Below are 20,291 nucleotides of genomic sequence, written 5' to 3'. Positions count from 1 at the left end.
TATCCTTCCTTGAACCTTAAAATACCTTACTACTTATTAACGCTACCCTTCCCTGAATATAAAAACCCCTTACCACCCTTTGACACTGTCCATCAATGAACCATACAAATCCCAAACTACCCCTTAATGTAACCTTCTCTGAACCCTACAAACCATTACTTCCCCTAAATAATACAATCCCGAACTCTACCTACCCCTTAACAGTACCCTCCCCTTAATCCTATAAACCCCGGACTAGTCCCTATCCCCTTGCTCGCCTCACGGTATCTGCTCCTCTGCACTTTAGCAGACGGATGCGCCCCTGCCCCGCACATGAATACTGTAAATCTTAGGAGCTGTCCGTAAGCACCCTTAATGGAATACCAGCAGTGCAGCATGTCAGGGTTGAGGTACACTGAAAGAACTGTACGTGTATCCCAACAATGTGAGCGCTGCAGGTCAGGCCTTATGTGCCTCGGAATCGTTCTGTTGGTGTTACGCATGCACACTCCTGCTGCCCCGTGTATGCCACCCAGCCACCCTTACATAACGCAGCAATCAATCCTTGCGGCCTCCATTCCCCTGCCCTCCAGGGACGCACGGCGTCAGTGATGACAGCACTGATGCAGGGACATAGCTGGCTGGGCACGTGCAGGGAAAGTGAGGCGGGAGGAGGGGAAGGCCTAGGCTGGGGAGAAATTAGCGGCTGTGAGGGACTCTGTTCAGGATTACCAAATACGCAAAGTAGGCACCAGCCTATGGGCCGACTCCTTTTACAGGCCCTGCGACAAGGTATCAAAATAATATTCATTTAATCTTCAAAGACAATTACAATCAAGCTTTCTTCAATTGTTTCCAGAAGATAGAAATAAAATGAAACAACTCAGAGAAACAAAAACCTTACATTAAAGACTCGATAGAGAAGATACTGTATTCATGTAATGCACCCATTAACAACTTAAAGTACATAAACCAGAGACACTGCATCAGAGTCACATAACAGTTTGTTATATCTTCTTAAGTGTTTTTGAATGTAATCCAGCCTAGCTGTCTCCTGCTGCTCAGCAAATGAAAGATGGTAACGGAATGTTGGTGTGACTGTGATTAATGGAATGCATTTGTACCTGTGTGGATGAGTGGTGACAGTTGGAGATGGGCTGAGCAGCAGGCATGCTGCTCCTGGTGGGGCTGGTGTAAGAGCAGGAAACAGAGCTGGAAACTGGGCTGGAGAGATGTCTGGTAATATGAACAAGGACTTGTGTATTGACTAACATGGAACTAATAAAGAAGTCTTTAAACTCTACCTGGATTCCTGTGTTAACTGGTGTAAGGACACAACACAGTTTGTCTCTCATCTTCCGGCAGCTGTCAGTTTGTTAAAAAAAAATGGGACGTCTCTAGTCACACTTAAGGGAGGGGTAGGATCAAGAGGGGATACGGGCTACAGCTACCACAGGATCATTACCTCAATCCATGCATTATAGTTGGGAAAGATGGGAGATTTAGTGAGAGTAATGCTTACAGACACATGGCTACGGGGGACACGATAATTTATTGGTGACACTTCTATGAACACGTGATTATTCCTGATTGTTCTTTTCAGTTTCTATTGTTTGCTGGGGGGGGGGGGGAGAAAATATGAAAACCAAAAACCTACCCTCACGAGTATTAATTTCGCTTATAACGCACCCTTTCTTTTCAGCAACGGACATGATGTTGGAATGTTTACGAATGCTATTTTACTTGTACTCGTATATCTTGTCTCATACACACTACTATAGCGGCCAGCCCATGCGGGTTGTAGGCATTTCGCTGTGTGAATTGAAGGTGTAATAAAGGTTTTTGAAAAAAAAATAAAAAAAAAAAAAAAAAAAAAAAATGGGACAAGATACATATCTATAATGCACAGTAGTGATGTTGACATCTTTATCTAGCGGCCGACGTATTTGGAGATAATTTGAGGGGCGGCGTGGGGGAGATAGTTTGACTACCAGGTGCCTCCACAAGGTTTCATCCGGCATTGGAGGTACTTCGTTTACAGGCTCGGAGTGTGTGAAGGTTGTGCAGGGGGGAGGGAGAGGTTACCGTGAGGGGTTGAAGATGCAGGCTGTGTAGAATTGAGGGACTGTGGAGGTCTGAGGACTCGAGCTTTTTGGGGCAGAGGTTACAGGGTAGTTATGGTTACGGTTACACTTTGGGGGGTACTGAGATTAGAGTCTGTGAAGGCCTGAGATTAGGTAAAGTGGTGGACTTAGATTAGGATATGTGAAGTTCCGGGGTGAGGAACTAATAAGGGGAGAGGCTGTAAACAGTTCAGGAGAGGGCCCTGGAAGGCTGTCGGTTTGAAGTTCGCATATCTGATGAACTGAGGTTAGGGAGACGAATTGGGATTTGGGATTTTGTGGAACTGCATGGAATTAAACAATGAGAAGAGTGGGGGTAGAGGGTGGGGTGGATGAAGCCAATATGTTAATGGTTGAGTTTAGGGCAGATAAAGGATTGGGGTAAAGGCATATGGGGACAGCTTTTGGGAATTTAAAGCTATTATCATTCCATGATCTGCGTTTGTTTCGACAGAGACAGAAAGCATGCCCCATCACCCTCACACAGAAGTAGATGTAGATTTTATTTAGTAGTCCTTGCACGGCTATGTACAATATATCATATAGAAGCAGGCAACTGGAACATGGATGCTTGCGCCCTCTCTCAACCCACCATGTGCCCCTTTCGCCCACCAGGCTCCTCCTGGTCATATTCCTCGTACGACTGATCTTCATTTAGATGCCGTCTCTTCTGCGCTGGTTGTAGTTCAGAGTGCCTTGGTGGAAGTATTGGGGAACCTGCCTTGAAAGTGTGGGTTGGAAGTCCTTCATCCACTGATATTTGCAGAGCAAACAGGGAGACCCAACATAGAAATTGCTTTGACTCGCCATATTATCAGCCTGAGTAACTGGTTACTCCCCAAAGAGAAATTGCGAGACCTTACAAAATGGTGACAGGTAATTTAAATTAGATTTCCAATTGGCAGTTGGACTGGTGGCAGAGTCAGCCACATGCTAAATGTAGGTCTGAAATGTGAGTGGCCCGACACTCAGCCATTCTGGCAGTTTGGAGGCTCTGGCCACATTGGCAACTTAGCGAAACCCATTCAGCCAGTCTGCCTCTCTGAGCTGAGAGAGTATTCAGTTGCCACCATTTCTTTCCATGCCACCTTCCCAGAAGCAGAATTCTTCTCCTGTAATCATTCAGTCTCAAAAATAAAGTGCAAATTTGACCTAGAATCCCCCACTATCACTATCCCACCTTCTTCTGTCTTGTAGGACTACTGGCCCTAAAATTGGAAGCAGGCATAGTGATATCCCCAAGACGAGGGTGACCCAGTGCAAAATTATCCCAGATACAGAAATGTACTATTCCTGAAATCCAGACTGAACGCATGTGCAAAGTATACAGATGGCGCTCCCACCACCATTTTTCGAAAGGGTTTAGTTCAGGTCATGGGAACATACTTGGTACCCTCAAACCTTCTGTTAAGGTGAAAGTCTTTCTAAATGGCTGATTCTCGTCGGTAGGAGATGTTGTCCAACGGGATGGACACTTGTAGTCGATCTAGTTCCATGTGACTGCCAAGCTCTAGTGCCCGCCTCAGATCATCATTCTGGGATGTAGCTGCCCCAGCCTCCTCCTCTTCATCCTCGTCCTGGCTCAGGAGTGCCAGCTCGTTCTCATAGCAGAAGGCGCTGGGCGAGGGCAGGACAGCGATCTTGCTTTCCTGTAGCTCGCGAGCACTGCAGACCGGCGTGTTTGGCACCTCATATGTCTTGTGAAAGCGTGAGTAGTCTACCTTGTAGTGTTTCTTCTCCTCAAAGACCACAGGTTCGAAGCGGTGTCCCCACCGGATCTCGCTGGCTAGGTAAGAACTACGGGCCTGCGTGGTCATGGCAGTGGCTTCCACCATGCCCTCCAATATGACCACAATTTCAAAGTCCTGGCCCTGCAGGGCGTCACGGCTTACACTGTAAAGGGGGCTCTCCTCGTCGATCTCATGAACAATTACAATGGGTGAGACTAAGAAGATGCGGTCAAGGCCAATGTCATAGCCCACGTTGAGGTCCCGCTGGTTCACCGGTAGGTACTCACCCTCAGCAGTCACATGTGGGCGGATGAGCTGGGCACGAACATGAGCCTCCACAATGTGGCTCTTGCGCAGATTGCCCACCCGCCACATCAGGCAAAGTTTGCCATCACGCATGGCCACCACAGCGTGATGGCTGAAGAGCAGTGTCTGAGCCCGCTTCTTGGGCCTTGCCATCTTGGCCATGATGGTACCAATCATGAATGAGTCAATGACACAGCCCAGGATAGACTGGGCGATTACGGCCATGATGGAGAGGGGGCACTCCTCTGTCACATAACGGAAGCCATAACCTATGGTGGTCTGGGTCTCCACTGAAAAGAGGAAGGCCTCCACAAAGCTGTTGACGTGCATGACACAAGGCTTGGGTAAGCCGCCTCCTACAGCCATATCGCCATGTAGGAAGGCGATGCCCCAGAAGAGGAAGCCGAAGAAGAGCCAGGAGGCCAAGAAAGCTGCAGAGAAGAGAAGCAGCATGTAGCGCCAGCGCGTGTCCACACACGTGGTGAAGATGTCAGCGATGTAACGCTGAGACTTGTTGCTCAAGTTTGCAAAGTAGACGTTGCACTGGCCGTTCTTCTTGACAAAGCGGTTGCGCCGAGAGCGGCGGCCAGACGAAAGCGGGTGTCCGTTCCAGTAGCCGTTAGTGTCTAAGGTGGAGATCTGCAGGCCTTGCTCATCTGTCGAAACAATGCTGTACCTGGAGGTGGGGTGACAGAAAGAGAGAAAGAGAAAGTTGGTCAAGAGTGGGATGGATAACGAGCACCACAGGGGGATACAGACCTAGGGAATATGGGATACTCCTGGGGGATAAGGAAAAAACTCACACTGAGGTAACTGCTCCGGGGATCCTACACTGATAGGGCATAGCTGGTGAGACCTCATACTGGCAGAGCACAAATTCAGGAAGCTCACACTGATAGATCACAGCTAAGATTAAACTCACACTGTTGGCACTCCTGGAGCGAGCTTACAATGAAAAGAGAAAGCACTGGCATATCTAGAGCGAGGGTAGATGCGGATCATGCCACACCACTTTTTGCCCTAACCCCCCCCCCCTCCTTGTGCCCCACCCTCAAAGCTGCTGAAAGTATATGGAGCCAACAGACTCCACACCTTGCCAGTCACATTAATTTATCCAGCTACTTTCCATTGCAAAGACGTGCTATGTGCATAAAACATTTACATCTGACTTTGTATATGTGTATATATAGCTATATCTAAATATATATACATATATAGATATATACAGACAACATCAGATATAAACATTTTAAGCAAACGTGTACATATATATGGGTGTTGTATATATATATAAAAATATGTTTGTTTGCTATGCAATGTATAGCGTATAGGATGCCACACTGCAGGAGCCCTACAGCACTGGCAGGGCATTGCTTTAGGAATCACTGCTGAGGCCATATAGCACCGATGAGGCACTGCCAAAGGAAGCTCGTGCTGCTTGAGGCCTGTAGCACTGACATGGAATTACTGGAGGAAGCTTTCACTGCTAGAAGAGCCCACACTGCCACCGGTTAGGAAAAAACACGTGCAGAACTTGTGTCTTATAGCAATAGCAGTGTATTGCTCAGAGGAAGATCAAACTTCTGGAAGAAATCACGTGGACTGAAGAAAACTCCCAAAAGTCGAAGCAAAAGCAAGCCATGAGCACTCACACTCAAAGGACACTGCAGGATAAACTTTACACTGCCGGGGCATAGCTACAGGAAGGAACTCACAGTGACAAGGCACTGCTGATGGAAATCACACAGAGAGCACTGCAGGAGGAAATGAACAAGGCCAAGGCAATGGGGGAGGGGTGAACACTGGTAGGGCACTGCTGAAGAAGATCACATGGGCTTGGGGAAGCTCACACTGAGGACATTCTGTAGAAAACGTACACTGAGGGCAATGCTGGAGGAAGTTCACAGTAACACAATGCCAGAATCTTCACTAACAGCACTGCAGGAGAAGGTTCTGATTGACAGAACACTGCAGGAGAAGGTTCTGATTGGCAGAAAACTGCAGGAGAAGGTTCCGATTGGAAAAACACTGCTGGAGGAAGCTCACAGTGACAGGCAACAGCTGCGGGAAGCTCACACTGAAAGGGTAGAGCTGAAATAGAGCTCACCCTGACAGGGCACTTCTGACAGGGAGATCACACTAATAGAGCATTGCTGGCATGGAGCTTTCACCAAGAAAGCACTGCAGGAGGAACTTACAGTGTTAAAATAATACCAAGAAGCCCAGACTTACAGGACAGACTTAGATCAAGCTCACACTGGCGAAGCATTTCAGTGAGGAAGGTCAAACGGGCGTGCTGATGGGAGTAAGCACAAACCGACGGCACTGCTAGAGGAAGCTCACACTGGCCTACTGCTGAGGGCCCTGTCGGGGAGCCTTACACTAGTACACTCTTTATTTATTATTTTATTTATAGAACTTTCAGATACAAGATACAGTCTTACTAACATACCCCTCCCCCACCCACCAATTGTGCAGCATATCCACTTAGCATCAGACACCTGTCCTCACGGTTTCCAATGATTACACAGCCTTTTAGCTAACAACCCGTTCATTAGGGCAGGCGGCGTTGAAAGTACGTATGTTTGCAGACTTACATTATCCAAGTAGCGCCAGGGAACTCCAGTGTCAAAATTCACAGCGCAAGGTCCCTAAATCAAAAGAGTGCTCAACGTTCCAGGTATGTCAGACTTAGCGTCCAGCTTTCTTAGGCCCGGCCGCAGCAGTGCTGTCCGCCTGTGCCGCCAGATAAGTATGGTAAAGCCCCCAGAAGTTCTTGGGTCTACTGGTTGGGGGAAGGAGTTCACTATAGTTCTCGGATTGTGTACAGCAGTACAACATGTCATGTGCCCATCTCTGAGGTGTCTGCTTTGGTCCTCTCATCCAGCAGCATGCTACTACTCTGCGCGCAATTAAAAACCCCATGTCAGCAAGCCTGCGGACTGCTCTCGGAAGTCGTTTGGTGTAACCTAATAATGCTATCATAGGGTCTGGGGGAATGACAACTTCTGTAACTGTTCTAATTTCCTCAAAAATCTTGATCCAGAAATCACTTATCCCCGGGCATAGCCACACTAGGTGTAAAAAAGCAGCGTCCGGAGCATGACACCTCTCACAGTCCACTGTGGTACGGAGACCATATCTGAAAAGCCTAGCCGGTGTGTAATATACCCTATTTAGGAATTTGAAGTGTACCAATCTGTGTCGGCCATTCAGCGAATTTTTTCTGGTGTTGGTGCAGCAATATCCCCAAGTGTCGTCATCTAATACCGTTTGTAAGTCTGACTGCCAAGCCAATCGCGCTTTGGTGTATGTATGTTCCCTGTGTGATTGTGATAGATTGTATAAGTGAGATAGCAGCTTCTGCGGTGATGTCGCCTTTATGACATACGTGAGTTCTTGTACTTCTGGTGGTTCCGCCATGTCGCCCCCTAGAAGGTCCGAAAGAGCATGTCGAACTCTGAAGTATTGGAAACGCGTCAAGAGTGATGGCGCATCAATACCAGCTACCACCTGCTCCCAAGTCTTAACCACTCCTTCCTGGAACAGGTCCCCAGCCGTCGCTATTTTGAGTTTCAGCATTTCGACTATCACTCCCTTCTCTCGTAGCGGCGGCAACCATCTAGTCCAGTCAATGGGCATAATAGGGGAGTACAGCAGAGTTCCGTTTTACCTCTGAAGGAGACTATGCCACGCATGATTCGTAGCTGCTAGTGAGTCTAGATTCCCCGTCCTACGATCAGTTGGTTCAAAAATCGTGTGTGAGAGGGAGAGAGGACTAGCAAAGAGGGTTTCCAGTTTAACGTGCGGTATGTCTCGGTTCCCATGCACCCATGTGTGCAAATGAGCGGCCTGCGCTACTCGATAATATAGCTCCAGGTCCGGTGCACCTAGACCCCCCATTCTGTACGGCAGAGTTAGAAGTGACCATTTCGCACGAAGTTGACCGCCCGCCCACGCAAGCTTCGTCATCACCTGCTGCAGTCGCTGGAAAAATATCTTAGGAAGTACCATCGGGATGGTCATAAATAAAAATAAAAATATGGGGAGCACTACCATTTTCATTACGGCAATCCGCCCTAAGAGAGAGAGCGGAAGTTTGAACCAGGCAGTCACGTCGTCATCCAGCCTACTGAAAGCAGTACCGTAGTTTGATCTAAATATGGTCTCTGGGTCCGTATGTAGGTGAACCCCCAGGTATCTAATTGGGTCCGTGGTCTAAGTGAGTGGGTACTCCATGTCGGTAAGCTGCGTGATAGGGGTCAAGGGAAATGCAAGCGACTTCGACCAATTGACTCGGAGTCCCGATAACGTGCCAAATCGGACCACTTCCCTTAGGACTGAAGACAGGTTGTTATCAGGGTCGCGGACGTATAGCAATGTATCGTCCGCGTACATTGACACCACTATCTTGTAGTTCGGAAAGCACACGCCTTCGTTGCCATGGTATTCCCTTAGGGCGCAAGCCAAAGGCTCTGCCACCACTGCATACAGGAGAGGCGAGAGTTGGCACCCCTGCCTGGTGGCTCTAGTGATCAGAAAGGAGTCCGTCACCAGATCATTAATTCTAATTCGAGCCCGTGGTCTGCAGTATAGAGCCCCTATCATCTGTAGAAAAGGCTGCCCGAGTCCCATGCGTCGTAAGACCATCCTCATAAACGTCCACTCCACCGAATCGAAGGCCTTTTCCATATCTAGGAAAACCGCTAGAGCCTTCCTATCTTGGCGTACATGTTGCATTGTGCCCAATACCGTTCGGATGTTATATGTCAGGTTCCTGCTCAGAATGAAACCAGCTTGTTCCGGAGCTACCAGTATAGGCGCCAAGAGAGCCAGTCGAGTGGCCAAAATCTTAGCAAACAGTTTGGCATCTACATTCAGCAAAGACAGGGGTCTATATGAGCTACATTCCTCCCTGGGCTTACCCGGCTTGGGGATATTGACTATGATAGCTTCCCTCAGTGATTCCGGTGAGGTTCCGTGACAATTTTAAGTGATGTTTTCGACTCGCACGAATATGGTCGAGTCTGGTATCTAAGAACCGCAAATGACGAGTTTAGTAAGTGTGCGCAGTTTCGCTGTGCTAACTTAAACCGTTCGTTTGATATGCGGGTTTTTCATCTGTACCCACGGGTTCCATCTTAGATACGGCATCCATTTTGTCTCTTGCCCTCAAGTAGCCAGCGAACGGACACTGTCCGCTTCGTCACCCTGGGACTCTCAGGATATTTGTGGAAGACACATGTACTTTGTAAATATCTTTTACGATGAGGGGGATGATACTGTAAGGCAGATGGCCCCGCTCGAGGCTCATCTTGCCGTCCGGTTTATTGTCTCAGCCGTGCATCTCATTAGGCACGTCCCTTTGATGCCTGTATCTCGTGTTTCCCGATACCTCCCCTTTCACACTCTTTTCAATCCCCCACTGTCTCCATCTTCCTCTGCACCTGTCCTTGTCCCTATTTCGATCTGTTTTACTGCCGATTAGAATTCACTAATGTTGGGAAGATGGGTTTTTACAGTTGGGAACCGCCAAATGTTTCCGCACTTATGTTCCGGACCTTATGTGTACCAAAGTGACCAAAGCGACCCCTCTGGGGGATAATTATGGGAACCAGGTTGTAAACTTTTGTGTACCATGTTGTCCTATGAGTTAATTTTGTATAAAAGGAGCGATCCACAGAACCAATTTGAAGCAGTCTCCCCAAGTTGCACGTGTTGTACTTGTTGTGACTTCTGTGTTCCCTGCAGTAAATAAACCTTGAATCTTTGACGCCGAAGGAAGTGTCCCGTGTCTCTGTAGTTTGTGCGCCGAAACAGGTATCCCATGAAGGTTATAGGTGTTGTTCCCTGGCACCGCTGGTACTGTTAAAAAGTCCAGTCCTTCAGTTGGCGCCCAACGTGGGGCGACTTCAGCGGTACCGGTCCGGTCCAAAGCCTGATGATCGTGAGGAACTTCGTGTGAAATCTCCGAGGGAAGGTGCACCCCGCTTCATCGATCCTGTTATCGAAATAAGTGGCCCGAAGTTTTTCCCTGCGAAGATTCCCGCCTCCTGACGGCTGCAATGGACCGATGCCCTGACTGTCGACCTGTCTTCGACGCCCGGCGTAGACCTTATGTACAAGCGAGACGATAGACGGGCCTTCCTGGTGACGCCATTGAAGTTCTGAGTTAAGTATTTGTGGGTCGCTCCCAGTCCTTAGTGGTTGTTCTAGCTTTTTGAAAGCTTTGTGGTTAGCCTTTAAGGCTTTGTGGTAATAGCTCACTGAGCTTTGTAATAGCCTCCTCAGGCTTTGTGGTTAGCTCTCCGAGCTTTGTAATAGCCTTAAGGCTTTGTTGTATTGCATGGTTCCATTGCATTTGTGGTTCTTAGTATTGGTTCTTAGTATTTTTTTTGACAGTTGCAATTGCCAAAAACCGAGGGTTTTTGACTTACACGAGGTTTTATTGCTTCGGTAATCCTTGAAGTTTGATACTAGGTTAGTGTGCACGATGCCTAGCCATAGTGATTTGTTTCGTATTTTCAAATGTTGCGCAATGGATTCCCGGTTGGAGGACTCATGTCCGATACCTCCAGTTGGAACTCCGATACATGATCTTTATAGTCGACATGGGGTGGGTCCTATAATATATAATGATTACTGGATCCGCTATACAAAGAAAGACGGTGACCTTAGATGGCCGCCACATGGAACTTTTGAACTTTCGATTTTAGATAATCTTGAGGCTAAATTATTTTTAAAGAAAGCTAGGCCAGCTATGTTTGATTCCTTTCGGATATGGCGTAAAGAGGCCAAGCAGAAAGAAATCAAACAACTTAAAAAGAATCAAAAACAAGAGTTCGTTCCTGTAATGCAAGCTATAAAAGAATGTAGACAAGACAAAGAAGAAAAAGATATGGAAATCGCTACTAGATTGCATCACATGAAAATAGATAAATGTTACCCAGTTTTACCGAATAATCTAGAAAAGAAAGAAGAAGATTTGAAGGAGGATTCCTTGTTATCATACTTGATGAAATCACCACCTCCTTATGTACAGGGTGCTACTGCTCCTGTAGCTCCTCCTATAGCTCCTCCTGTTGTTCCTCTTGTTGCTCCAGCGGCTGCGGGCCAGCCCGCTGTTAACCCTACGTTTGTTCCACCACCTGTTCTTGTTCCTACTGCTCCTGTACCTGTACCTTCGCAGACTGTTGTTTCTGCTACTCCGACTATCTTGTCCGTTCCTACTATGCCTTCCTTCACCTCTAGTGTTGTTGCCCCTGTTTTTCTTTCCCCTTCTGTTCGTAAGCGTGTTCCTAACTCTGTTGCTACTCTTTATTCACCTCTTTCTGGTCCGTTATTTTCGTCTGATTCATCTGAAACTCCTCAGAGACGGAGTCAGATCCCTAGTGGTAGGGAGAAAGAGACGTTAGTAACAATGGCACATAGGTGGATAAGACATCCTGCTAATTACACTCCACGTGTAGTCTTTGATACGTTTTCTCAGTTTAATGAGCCTACGCAGAGATTCGTATTTGAGGAGATGTGTAACTTTTTGAGGGAAGAATGGTACAATAATGATGTAGATGATGTACCGTCCGACATAATTGAACTTCAGAGTCACTTTTCGAACGGTATGATTATAGGAGACGATGTACGACGTGCAGTGGAACGCTTATTAGCATTCAGATCCACAGCACATTCTCGGGTGACATTAGATGATACCACTGAGAACTGGAAAGCGGTTCCTGGTCAGTATCCCATGAGAGAAGTTCCGCCACTATGGGTGCCTGGTGATCCTAATGCGAACCCTGTGGTGCTACCGCATTTTCGAAGGGTGTGGATACATCTTCCATGGAAACGATCGGAAGTTTTGCAAGTGAAGCAATCCTTACCCGATCCGCGTAAAAATCCGGCTGGTTATTATAAGGAGTTATCACAACTAATAGAAGCTTCTATTATGAATATTGCCGACATCGACATGTTGTTTGGCAATGTTGTACCGCAACCAGTTTGGGCTAAAATTCGTCAAGCCGATCATGCAGTTGAATTAGGGGGTGATTGGGTTGCACTGCTAGCAGCTGATGCATTACAAGTCGGTGGGGCCAAGCCTGAACAGTTGATCTTGGATTTGCCTCAGAAAATCATTACGCTCATGAAAACTCTCATGCCAGCGATGAAGGTGAACTGGGATAAGTTATCAGCTTGTAAGCAAAAGAAAGACGAGAGTGTCTCAGATTTCTTTACAAGGTTTGAGGAAGCGTTTGTCGACCACAGCGGCCAGGACATGGGCGCTGAGGGAGGCCAGCGGTTATTCGTTGACAAATTCGTGTCAAATTTGCTGCCTGAACTAAGCAACAAACTAAAGAATTCAGAAAGTGCGTGGGCAGTTTCAACCCCTGCGCAAATACTAGCAACGGCCCAGTATTATGTGAATAGGGAAAAGGAAGAAAGTGATCGTGTAGAAAAGAAAACTAAGGAGCTCAAAACGAAGGTTTTGTTGCAGCAAGCATATCCTCCACGATCAAACCAAAATGATTCACAACAGCAGTATCGACCACGAGCACAGCCCGATAGGACACAGCCGCGCTCTGACAACTTTGATTCCAGATCTTCACTTGGGTATAATCAGTGCGCATATTGTAGGAAAGAGGGACACCTAAAATATGATTGTCTTGCCTTACGGGACCGCCTGAATGGTGTGTCGACACGAGGAAACCGTGGTGGTGGTCCTCAACAGGCACCACGTGGTAGAGGTCGTGGTTCATTCCACAATCAGAGTGATCGTTATCAAAATCAATCAGATGCAAATAATTACTTTGACCAGCGAAATGCGGGGTCAGTTCGATCTGCACAGTATAATGTGGATGATTATTACGTAGAGCACGAGACTGTTGTAAATGACCATTACTAGGACAGCCAACGACAAAGAGAGGGAGTAGTGTCAGTTCCGGTCGATCAGAGTGGGCCTTACGTTGCAGTGACTACATCGGGTGTAGTTGAGCCTTTTCTGTTAGACACTGGTGCGACGAAAAGTTCCATCATGCATTCAAAACTCCCTGGCGCACCTTTGTCTGGCTTAACGAATGTTTCCGTTGGATTCTCTGGCGCCCCTGTTAGTAACCCAGTCTCTAATCCTTTGCCTCTTATGATTGGACCTTGTGAGCTAACCGCTCCACTGATTCTATCTACAGGTTGTGGTGAAAATCTTTTGGGTCTGGATTTGTTGAAACGATTATATGCAACATTGTATTGTTCCCCCGAAGGAGTGGAGCTTACATTGGGAAGGAGAGTGATCTCTCCCATGTATTTATCGGTTGATAAATTCCCACCGGAATTGAGTTCCCTCCCTGCGTCTCTATGGGCCACAGGTCCCAATGACGTGGGCCTGTTAGACATTCCACCCTATGTGATTCATTTGAAACCAAATGCGCGATTACCGCGTTTACCTCAATATCGTATTTCTCTTGAGGGCGAACGAGCGCTGTTAGCAATCGTTCATGATCTCATTGGAAAAGGTGTTGTTGAAGAAACTCGTGGAAACGTGTGCAATAGCCCTGTATTGCCAATTCTGAAACGAACTGACCCAACTAAACCTCCTGTGTATCGTTTTGTTATAGATTTGAGAGAGGTAAACAAAATAGTGGTTCCGCAATTTCCTGTGGTCCCTGACATTACGGCTTTATTAACAATGATTCCGGCATCTGCCTCCTGGTTCACAGTGATCGATTTAAAAAATGCTTTCTTTAGCATCCCAATTGCAGAGGAAAGCAGAGACCTATTTGGATTTTCATTAGGAGGTCGCAGTTTTAGGCTAAAACGCGCTCCACAGGGCTACTGTGAGAGTCCGTCAATCTACAGCCAAGCACTTAAAGGTCAGCTTGATGCCTTTGTATTGCCTAAAGGTGCAGCTTTGATTCAATACGTTGACGATCTTTTAGTGGCAGCTGATACGGAGGCCATTTGCAAAACGGCTACAGTATCATTATTGCACTATCTACATGACTTGCACCACAAGGTATCGCCTTCAAAGCTACAGTATTGTTGTCAAGAAGTTACCTATCTAGGTCACTTATTGTCAAAAGAAGGGAGAAGGTTGACCCCAGAGAGAATTGCAGCGATTTCCCGAATGACTGTGCCAAAAACCCAGAGAGATGTTCGTGCCTTTTTAGGTATTACGTCCTACTGCAGACAATGGATTCCAAATTTGTCATTGTTAGCGAAACCATTGATAGCCCTTACGTGCAAAGATGTTTCATCCCCAGTACCTTGGTCTGAAGAATGTCAGAAAAGTTTTTCGGAATTGCGTGATGCGTTGTGTTCGGCTCCTGTGTTGGGTACCCCTGACTACAGTAAGCCGTTTACACTATACGTTCACGAGAGGGATGGTTGCGCGTTGAGTGTTTTGACACAATCTTTTGGTGGTAAGCAACGCCCATGTGCCTACTTTTCTTCGACTTTAGACCCAGTAGCAAGAGCTTTGCCAAGTTGCTTAAGGGCAACAGCGGCAGCTGCGGCGTCCATTCGACAGTCCGCAGGTCTAGTCATGGATAATATGCTCACGGTAATGGTTCCGCATGCAGTCGACACTCTATTGAACCGAACGAAAACTCAACATCTGACGAGCGCAAGATTGTCTGGATATGAGTTGACGTTGCTGGCCAGTCATATACGGATAAAACGGTGTAATGTGTTGAATCCAGCAACATTGCTGCCGATCGACACAGAATCAAGTGGTGAAGCAGTACATGACTGCTATCTCAAAACTGAAGAGGAAACCAAGGGTCGCATTGACCTAAAAGATACTCCATTGACAGATCCCGATGGTACTTTGTATGTGGATGGTTCTTGTTTCAAGTTGCCGAACGGTGATGTGACGACTGCGTATGCTGTAGTTACATTGAGAACGATTGTGGAAAGTGCAAGATTAAATCAAAATTCGGCTCAGGCTGCTGAGTTAATTGCTTTGACGAGAGCGTGTGTGTTGTCTAAAGATAAACGGGTGAATGTGTTTACAGATAGCCAGTATGCGTTTGGTGTGGCACATAGTTTTGGACGACTGTGGAGAGAGAGAGGATTCCTTACGTCACATGGTACGAAGATTCAACATGGACAACTTGTAAATGATCTTTTAGATGCACTCACATTGCCTAAACAGGTGGCCATAATCAAATGTAGCGCACATCAGAAAGTAACGGACGATGTGGGTCGTGGAAATGCGTTTGCGGATGAGACTGCTAAAGAGACTGCCCGGAACCTTAGCACTCGAATGTATGTGACGAGTTCGGTTAGGTGGCCTGCAGAATCAAGTATGTGTGAGAACACTATTGAGAGTGTGAAAGCAATTCAGAATGAGGCCACCGAGACTGAAAAGGCGAAGTGGAAAGAAAGTACGGGAAAGTTGGATGCGAATGGTTGTTGGACTGATTTATCGGAACAGAAAAGATGGATGTTGCCTGATGCATATGTGCTGGCTGTTGTGACTATGGCACATGGGTTAGCACATATTAGCGCGAAAGGTATCTGTAAATTGCTGTTTCCTGTGTGGAAGAATGATGGTATTACGAAATGTGCTGAACGCTTGGTTAAGAATTGTATGGTGTGTTTGATGCACAATCCTGGTAAGGGCACTCCCACTCCACCTGGCCATTTTGCCCCTCCTGCGTACCCTTTCGAAGTTATCCAGTTGGACTTTATCCACATGGAGAGATGTAATAATTTGAAGTATGTGCTGGTTGTGGTGTGTGCATTTTCTAGGTGGATTGAGGCCTACCCCCTTAAGGATAATACGGCTTTATCCACGGCAAAAATTTTACTCAAAGAGTATTTTTCCCGCTACGGAATGCCTCGGGTTGTGTGGTCAGACAACGGAAGTGAGTTTGTTGGGAGCGTGATGAAGAGTGTGTGTCGCGGGTTAGGGATTGTACAGAAATTTCATAGTGCCAATCATCCTCAGTCAGCCGGTTTGGTTGAAGGGTACAATGGCACCCTTAAACTAAAACTAGCAAAAATTCAGGCTACGACAGGTCTTTCGTGGCCTGACGCTTTACCCTTAGCATTACTGTCAACAAGGGCAACTGTACACTCCCGAGTAGGGCTCAGTCCCTATGAAATAGTGTTCGGTCGTCCTGCCAATGTTTGGGGGGTCCCTAGACCGGGTGCCTTTTGTGAACTTGAGTATCCAATGTTGATCGATTATCTTTATGACTTGACTGCTAAACTGAGGTTAATTCACCAACAGGTTCACGAAGCATTGCCGACGCAGACGGAGGGTCCAGGCCACCAGCTCCAGCCCGGAGATTGGGTGGTAACGCGAAATTTTTCGCGCAAGAACAATTTGGATCCCAGGTTCACTGGACCCTATCAGGTCCTCCTTGCCACGAGAACTGCAGTTCGTCTTGAAGGGCGGAAAAATTGGGTGCATGCCACCCATACCAAGAAAGTCCCCATTCCGTTGCCAGCAGACTCGTGGGTGAGGAAAAGCATTGCATCAACTGAAACCGAAAGATTGTCGGCGTTTGTACCTTTCAGCGACGCACAACCTGTCGGAGAATCCTCAGTGCAGCAAAAAGGCATTATTGAACACTTGTCATCAGAAGACTCAAGACCAGAACATTCAGCTGATCAACAGGGCGTTGTCCCTTCAACGGATCTTTTGTTTAACGAACAGACACGTCCTGGGAAAACCCGATATTTTTTGAGATCCAGCACTAAAGACTAATAAAAAACCCCGTTCTGTCCCTTGACAAATGCATTATCCCGTTTTCCATGATCAGTTTGAACACTCATTCTATTGTAATTATTTTGTACATATTCATTGAGCTTTGTTCCTTACATTTTTGTTTCCACAGCTGAGAGACATTGTTTTCATATATATATATTTGTGAAATAAAGACCGTAGGGCCGCGCGTGTACTTCCTCCTGGTTAGTAGGTCTTGACGCTAGGTTAAAGACCGTCGGTTCCTGGGAACTCCTAGGAATTGACTATTGCTACACAGAACGAAGTGCGTCAAGAAACGTTGCGGACGGTCATAGGAAATGGCATTTTCAAAGCTGATGGACTTGGAAAGAGCTCAAGCACAAAGATTCAAGCTGCAGCAACTCAGTCGTACCAAATGTTTTGTGTTCCAAATATTCGTACTGTTTGTGACTGTTTCTGCGTTATTGGCGGGTGGAGTATATTACACGATGTCTTACTTCTTGCCCTCTATCATACCTACTCCTACCCCTGACTTTAAACTCACCTCCACTGTTTCTCCTCATTCTTTTCACATCTTACCTGAACACGAGCAGGCTAGACGTGCAGAATTCCGCAACAATTCCTTTATTCAGCTCCTTCATCAGCATCAGTTAGTGGTTAACACTACTAATTGTTGGGTGTGTGGGTTGATGCCACATACTACGGATAAGGGAATTCCATATCTGGTGTTACCGTATAGCTCCCAAGGGTCTGCTCGAGCATTTCAAACAATGTTTCGAAGCGCACTGGGTTTCCACCCCATTCGAGAACCACGTTCCCCCTACTCTGGTCCTACCTCGTACCAAAAATCTTTGTCTATAGCAATAGAGGATTTAGATAGCGATATCTATGATCCCTTGCTTATCCCTGAAGAAGAGGTACAAGCCTAAAGGGTCCTAAGTAGAGGCGAATATAGTGTGTTCACTGGTGAAAAACAGCTTAAAAGCTCGCCTCCGATATGGGTCGTACCCCACATTGGTAATTTTTGTTTAATAGGTCGCGGCCGTAGATCGAAAGCCCGACTTGGAGAGAGTGCTTGCACTGAAAATTATATTTTGCCAATGGTCTCGTCCCCTGTGTTTTTGGCTGCCAAGGGTACATACTTTATTTGTCATGATCGTGCATATGCATGGTTGCCCTCTGACTTCATGGGCTCATGTTTTATCGCAAACTTGTTGCCTCCGACGTTTACTGTAGATGCAGATTATCACAAAACTAGAGTTGTGAGGGGCGTAATTAGCGAAGAGGATACTGCCGGTCAAGAGGCAGGAGACTTTTTCAAGGGTTTCCTCCCATTTTGGGGACCTATGGTTAATAGTAGGAACCTGAGACAGTTGACTCGAGTGGTAGAATCGACAGCTAATATTACTGCCAGTGCCCTTGGTAATATCACCACAGAACTTCAGGCGGATAGACTTATGACGTTACAAAACCGTATGGTTTTAGATGTGATCTTAGCAGATCGAGGTGGGGTATGTAAGGTGATCCATTCGAGCTGCTGTATTTTCATTCCTGATAACGCTCCGACTGTCTATCAAGCCATCTCGAAGTTGCATAAGATCTCCGAATCCATACACGTGGATGTAGGGGATTGGACGCTACTTGGATGGTTTTGGGGCCTGATGTCGACTTGGGGTTGGAAGATTCTGACGATCATTGGAGTCGTTGTAGTGTTCCTGTTCACGTGTTGCCTTTGCGTACAGTGCGGTCCTGCCTTATGTGGCCTCTGTGCTACAACGTGTATGAGACAGCCACCTGTTACCAAAGGGTCTCGGTTGGACAGAGCTATGCTACAGCAACATCTCGAGGGTCTGATGAATATCGAATATGATTCCGACTAGTGCTTGCCTACATGAGGGCAAAAGGAGCGTCTGAGGTTCCGTGACAATTTTAAGTGATGTTTTCGACTCGCACGAATATGGTCGAGTCTGGTATCTAAGAACCGCAAATGACGAGTTTAGTAAGTGTGCGCAGTTTCGCTGTGCTAACTTAAACCGTTCGTTTGATATGCGGGTTTTTCATCTGTACCCACGGGTTCCATCTTAGATACGGCATCCATTTTGTCTCTTGCCCTCAAGTAGCCAGCGAACGGACACTGTCCGCTTCGTCACCCTGGGACTCTCAGGATATTTGTGGAAGACACATGTACTTTGTAAATATCTTTTACGATGAGGGGGATGATACTGTAAGGCAGATGGCCCCGCTCGAGGCTCATCTTGCCGTCCGGTTTATTGTCTCAGCCGTGCATCTCATTAGGCACGTCCCTTTGATGCCTGTATCTCGTGTTTCCCGATACCTCCCCTTTCACACTCTTTTCAATCCCCCACTGTCTCCATCTTCCTCTGCACCTGTCCTTGTCCCTATTTCGATCTGTTTTACTGCCGATTAGAATTCACTAATGTTGGGAAGATGGGTTTTTACAGTTGGGAACCGCCAAATGTTTCCGCACTTATGTTCCGGACCTTATGTGTACCAAAGTGACCAAAGCGACCCCTCTGGGGGATAATTATGGGAACCAGGTTGTAAACTTTTGTGTACCATGTTGTCCTATGAGTTAATTTTGTATAAAAGGAGCGATCCACAGAACCAATTTGAAGCAGTCTCCCCAAGTTGCACGTGTTGTACTTGTTGTGACTTCTGTGTTCCCTGCAGTAAATAAACCTTGAATCTTTGACGGCGAAGGAAGTGTCCCGTGTCTCTGTAGTTTGTGCGCCGAAACAGGTATCCCATGAAGGTTATAGGTGTTGTTCCCTGGCACCGCTGGTACTGTTAAAAAGTCCAGTCCTTCACCGGCATGCATCCCACAACACATATATCGTCAAAAAGAGCTCACAAGTGAGGTATCAGCTGATCTTTAAATGTTTTGTAGAAGCCCGCCGTCAGACCGTCCGCACCCGGGGCGCTTCCAAACTTCATGCTCACCAGAGCGTCAGTGATTTCATCTTGCTCAATTGGGAGCATGAGGAATTCCCTGTGTGCACCCGTTAGTACGGGGATGTCAATATGGACTAAGTAGTCCTCAATGTCGTCCTCAAGGTCCCCACCCTCTGTCGTGTACAGCTTCTCATAGTAGGTTTTGAAAGCAGTAGCTATGTCAATCGGATCAGTTAGTGTTTCCCCAGTGTCAGATTTTAACTCTGTTATTTGTTGTCGTTTTCTCCCTCTCCCTATCACCCTAGCTAACAGCGCACTTGGCCGATCACGTTCTCCATATACTCTAGCAGTGGCATACTTTCCCATATGTTTGACTTCTCTGTCAGCTTCGTCGTGGAATTCCGACAGAAGCGTTTTAATTTCCTCGCCCACCCAACTATTAGCACTCTCTCCGTGCCTCTTCTCCAGGGCTTCCAGCTGCTTCTCAATTTCTGCCAATCGTGCTCGAATGGCTTTCAGTACGCCTGAGTGTTTGGAGATCACCACTCCTCGTATATA

General features: G+C 46.8%; 1 protein-coding gene across 3 annotated transcripts in view; it reads right to left on the bottom strand.

Annotated features, from left to right (window-relative positions):
- Positions 1–1,855: 1,855 nt before the first annotated feature.
- KCNJ4 (potassium inwardly rectifying channel subfamily J member 4) overlaps positions 1,856–20,291 on the bottom strand; it is a 763,549-nt gene continuing 745,113 nt past the window's right edge. For all 3 annotated transcript variants that reach the window (XM_078683727.1, XM_078683732.1, XM_078683735.1), the window contains one exon: positions 1,856–4,814. In XM_078683727.1, the coding sequence (XP_078539853.1) occupies positions 3,527–4,814 (1,288 nt within the window). In that variant the 3' untranslated portion in view covers positions 1,856–3,526. The remainder of the gene's footprint in view (positions 4,815–20,291) is intronic.

The sequence above is a fragment of the Lissotriton helveticus genome, chromosome 1_1 (genome assembly GCF_964261635.1).
Source record: "Lissotriton helveticus chromosome 1_1, aLisHel1.1, whole genome shotgun sequence".
Classification (NCBI taxonomy): domain Eukaryota; kingdom Metazoa; phylum Chordata; class Amphibia; order Caudata; family Salamandridae; genus Lissotriton; species Lissotriton helveticus.
Note: the sequence above shows the minus strand (reverse complement) of the source record. Positions and strands in the feature narration are given on the sequence as shown.